Source organism: Gymnoscopelus microlampas (genome assembly GCF_963454915.1).
Source record: "Gymnoscopelus microlampas genome assembly, chromosome: 11".
Lineage (NCBI taxonomy): Eukaryota > Metazoa > Chordata > Actinopteri > Myctophiformes > Myctophidae > Gymnoscopelus > Gymnoscopelus microlampas.
In genome coordinates, this window is record NC_139948.1 from 42,931,533 (window position 1) to 42,936,532 (window position 5,000).

General features: G+C 44.5%; 3 protein-coding genes across 3 annotated transcripts in view; 2 read left to right on the forward strand and 1 right to left on the reverse strand.

Moving 5' to 3' along the window:
* The window catches only part of LOC311055897 (2-Hydroxyacid oxidase 1-like), a gene marked incomplete at both ends in the record, with an annotated part of 7,006 nt that extends 6,538 nt beyond the window's left edge, over positions 1 to 468 (forward strand). The window contains 2 exons of the mRNA XM_084072165.1: positions 45 to 114; positions 401 to 468. Of these exons, the coding sequence (XP_083928291.1) occupies positions 45 to 114; positions 401 to 468 (138 nt within the window). The remainder of the gene's footprint in view (positions 1 to 44; positions 115 to 400) is intronic.
* Positions 1 to 5,000, reverse strand: part of LOC311055986 (far upstream element-binding protein 2-like) — a 184,890-nt gene that overhangs the window by 17,206 nt on the left and 162,684 nt on the right. The gene's annotated exons all lie outside the window — the stretch shown is intronic.
* The window catches only part of LOC311055392 (2-Hydroxyacid oxidase 1-like), a gene marked incomplete at both ends in the record, with an annotated part of 6,326 nt that continues 3,979 nt past the window's right edge, over positions 2,654 to 5,000 (forward strand). The window contains 2 exons of the mRNA XM_084071575.1: positions 2,654 to 2,790; positions 4,303 to 4,454. Of these exons, the coding sequence (XP_083927701.1) occupies positions 2,654 to 2,790; positions 4,303 to 4,454 (289 nt within the window). The remainder of the gene's footprint in view (positions 2,791 to 4,302; positions 4,455 to 5,000) is intronic.

The following is a 5,000-nucleotide window of genomic DNA, read 5'->3' on the forward strand; positions in this document are numbered from 1 at the left end:
GTGTGTGCGCGCGCGCGTGCATGTGCGTGTTTGTGTGTATACAGGGAGATCAAGGAGTCTCTGAGGTTCTGGAGCTACTGAGGTCAGAACTGCAACTTGCCATGGCCCTTACAGGTAAAGGACACACACACGCGTGCGCACACACACACACACACACACACACACACACACACACACACACACACACACACACACACACACACACAAATAGTCGCTCAGTATATCTGTTATCATTTACATACACAACACATACCTCGACCGACCTCTGTGTCACTGTACACCGTGTGTGTGTGTGTGTGTGTGTGTGTGTGTGTGTGTGTGTGTGTGTGTGTGTGTGTGTGTGTGTGTGTGCGTGTGCACGTGCACGTGCACGTGTGTGTGTGTGTGTGTGTGTGTCTAGGCTGTCGTTCTATATCAGAGATAAGCAGGTCCACTGTCAGGAGAGTGGAGTTCACCTCCAGGATCTGATGACCTCTTGTGGAGAATCTAGATAACTGCAGCTACAATCTCTGGTCTCAGTGATGGAAAATATACATTTTGTATTACCACTGTGCTCTGACCTTCTGGTGTGATTAGGGCGATCATGGCATTTTACGTTTCTGTCGTTGAACTTCTTTTTAACATTTAATGTTAAAAATAAATTCTGTTTGCCTTTTAGGCTTCATAATAAAAGAAATGACTGACATTTAATAATTTTATACTTTAAACGTTTTTCTTAAGTAGCGGAAATAGCAGATCTACAAGCTTACAACGCGTCACAAATTTCAATATTTGAAAATGTATGTTTTTCAACATGGAAACGATTATTCATTATAATTATGCAAAAATAATTGCACTTATTATCAAATAAATGCGATTAGACGATTATTGTGACAGGACTAGGTCTGATGTCCTAAATGAATGTTAAATTAAAAAGAAAAGAAAGAGGCTCGCACTCCATCCATTGACTTGATTATCCATTGCCTTGAAATAAACTCCAACATACATGAGCACTGGAATGAGTCATGTGTTACAACATTATATTATATAATGATTTATTACTCCACACACATAAGTGTTGAGGAGTTAAAAATGACTTTTATTAGCCCTACATTAACAATCAAATGAGGGGTTTCTACAACTTTGCCAAGCTTTTCTGAAATAGGGTACAGAAAAAATATTATAACAAAGGACTTCAGAAGGGTTTTAATGTAGATAACTTGGAACGGTAACTTGGAGTATTTAAGTGAGTATCGCTGCTCAACACTGAGCAAGTACACATACATACATCCTCTGAATCCTCTGTGGTGCATCCGGTTTGGCTGAGTGTCCATACAAGCACAATTCCCTGTGTGTTTGTGGGAGGGCAATCTGGGAACCCATCGTCAAATAAAAATAAAAAACAGCGCCCCCAGCGTTTTTCACTTTCGCATTTTGTCTTTTCCACAGGCTATCATGGCATTATTTGAAAAATGACAACGTGACATAGGCTACTCCTGGTTTTCAAGACAAAAAATATATCAGTCACACACTTGTGCATACGGTACACATGGCATGAAATGCAGCCGTGCTCAAAGATGAGCTCTATGCAACTATAACTGCTAAAAAAATAATCTCCATGTACTGATCTTGTGCACGCATGCTTTCAGTCTTGAGTGGACACGACTTTGATTTTATCAATCCAATGGTGTCCAGGCTCAGAAAACCCAGTGGAGGCCCTTGTTTGGTAGGCTATAAACAATGGTCAATTGAAGGGCAGTGAAAGGAACAGCTCCTTCTTACCTCCGGGCTATGGTCGATGCTTACACCCCTGCCCGACCACTTCTGTCTGCCACCTCGGGGCGACTGATTGCCTCGTCACTCAAGGGTCCTTCTGGTCGATCGACACGGCCACGACTTTTTTCTGTTCTGGCCCCACAGTGGTGGAATGAACTTCCCACTGATGTCAGGACAGCAGAGTCACTGCCCATCTTTCGCCGCAGGCTGAACACCCACTTATTCAGGAAACACTACCCTTCCTCTTTGCCTGGCCTACTTGTTGTTAACTAGTTAGAGGACGAACTCTTGTTTTATTGTTGTATTGTTTTATTGGATCTTGTATGGTCGATACACTTAGCTCGTGCTCATTTGATTTTGCTATTTTGTCTCATCCGTTTAAGAAAGTAGGTAGCTGATATATTGCACTTTTACCTTAGCGCTAGGTATACTCTTGGTTGCTTGTTTTTGCAGGAAATGCACTTAAGACTTCTGGTGATTTGTAGTTTCGTTCCCTACCTATGTTGAATGCACTTATTGTAAGTCGCTTTGGATAAAAGCGTCTGCTAAATGACTGTAATGTAATGTAAATATAAACCAACTACCCTTTAACTGCTTTAGGCATATTTCAGGGCAGATCCCTCCTCTGTTGAAATAAAAACTGAACAGGTTGTGGTTAAAACTTAATTAATTGGAAGAGGCAGCTGAAGTCTTCCAGGTTGGATAAGTATTCTTACGACAGTACATTAGACTAGCCAGGGGTAAGGGTCACGTCAACAGTTTAATGATTAAAGCTGTTCTGCTGGTGTCGTCTCTCTCTCTCTCTCACTGTATTTGTTTGTGTCTTTTTCTCAGCGTTCCTCAGAGCCACTAGCTGTGTGTGTGTGTGTGTGTGTGTGTGTGTGTGTGTGTAGTAGTGATGTCGGGGCAGCGTGTATGTATGAGCGACTTTGAGGACGAGGCCAGGACGGTCCTTCCTAAGGCTATTTATGACTACTACCGCTCTGGAGCCGACCAACAGCAGACCCTGGCTGACAACACCGCCGCTTTCAACAGGTACACACACACACACACACACACACACACACACACACACACACACACACACACACACACACACACACACAGCCACCCTACCTGACAACATTAGACTGTGAAAAATAAGGAGATTTTCCGGTGGGGGGCCTGACTTAGTATTTACTTAGTGAATACTAAGTCAATGAATACTAGTGAATACGTAATATTCACTTAGTATTCACTTAGTATTCACTGACTTAGTATTAACATTATGGTCCTGGCTGCATATGTATATCAGTGGGACATGCTCAATGATGAACTCTATGCAACCATAATTATTCAAAAGCTTATCTCCATATACTGAACTTGTGCACACATGCTGTAGAATTCTCCTTCTACAGCACTGCCACCCCCCCCCCCCCCTTCCTTTGATTCTCATCCCTCCCTCCCATTGTTTTTTCCGACTCTTTTGTGATGATATTGAACTGTTTGGTGCTACTTTATATGCTTATGAATTGAATACCAAGGACCCCAATGAAAACAAAACCGCAACAACTTTTTTGGATGTACCTTTTAGACAAAGGGTTTAACTGTACTTGTGCTGTTTTTACATTTCTGTTTAATAAAATATTCAAATCAATCAATCAATCAACACCTATGAGTATACACACTTTTACTATAACGTCTGGGTTGAGTTGTCAAAAATTAAGGATATTTTCAGGAGTCTCCTGCTAAATTCGTGTGAGTGTTGACAGGTATTAGAGAGACACACACACACACACACACACACACACACACACACACACACACACACACACACACACACACACACACACACACACACACACACAAACACACACACACACACACACACACACACACACACACACACACACACACACACACACACACACACACACACACACACACACACACACACACACACACACACACACACACACAGTGAGGAACTTCTATTGCAGGTATTACCTTACCCCTAACCCTCACTACTAGATGCCTATTGCCTATCATTAACCACTTAAACCCTACAGTATACAGTATACTTCACTGACCGGGGTCCCCCAGGGGTCTATATGTGGTCCCCTCCTTTTTATCATATAGTGAGTTTGTAGGTTGGCTATTATGACCACAATAGGGAGGGACACTAATACCACACCTAACCCTAATTTAAACCCTAAATCTTATTCCTGACCCTAAAACTGCCAATAGACTGTCCTCTGTTTGCCAGATGTTCCCTCATGTTAAACACTGTGTGTGCTTTGCATGCATGCATGCGTGTGTGTGTGTGTGTGTGTGTGTGTGTGTGTGTGTGTGTGTGTGTGTGTGTGTGTGTGTGTGTGTGTGTGTGTGTGTGTGTGTGTGTGTGTGTGTGTGTGTGTGTGTGTGTGTGTGCGTGCGTGCGTGCGTGCGTGCGTGCGTGCGTGCGTGCGTGCGTGCGTGCGTGCGTGCGTGCGTGCGTGCGTGCGTGCGTGCGTGTGCGTGCGCTTATGGGACGTGTCGTCTGTCGTGTGCATGTACTGTATACTGTAGATGGCGTTTCTTCCCTCGGGTGCTGAGAGATGTGTCTACCATTGACCTGTCTTGCTCCGTGCTGGGACAGCCAATCAGCATGCCTCTGGCTGTGGCGGCCACGGCCATGCAGAGGATGGCCCACCCTGACGGAGAGACCGCCACCGCCAGAGGTGGGTCCGAGAGACTGTGTCAATCAATCAATAGATCAAAAACTTTATTAAGGACACGTTCATGTGTGTAGATCAGTGGTTCTCAAACCTCTTTGATTTCAAAGACCCTGTAACTCAGAGTTACAAACCTTTAAGGGTCCATTTGGAACGCCCTCAAGGTACCTAGTAGGTACAGTAGCAGCCCAGGCAGAGAACCCCTGGCTTCCCTTACTGGGGATCCCAAGGTGGTCCCACTAGGCCAGGGTGGAGATATAATCCCTTCACCTGGGTCGAAGACCCCCCCCCCCCCCCCCCCCGTTGCCTGTACCTGGAAAACTTCCCTGGGGAGATTGTTGTTTGAATATTCCTGTCTTTGTAGTTCCTTTAAGCCAAGACCCAAGCCCTTATAGCCAGTGTCATACATGGCTTTGGATGAAAGCATCAGCCAAATCAGTGATCTACTGGTGGGCCACCCACACGGCAGAATGGTTGCCATGTTGGTGGCGATCACACTTTTCGAGATTTTCAAGAGGGCTCTGATCCAGAGAAGGTTGGGAACCACTGAGC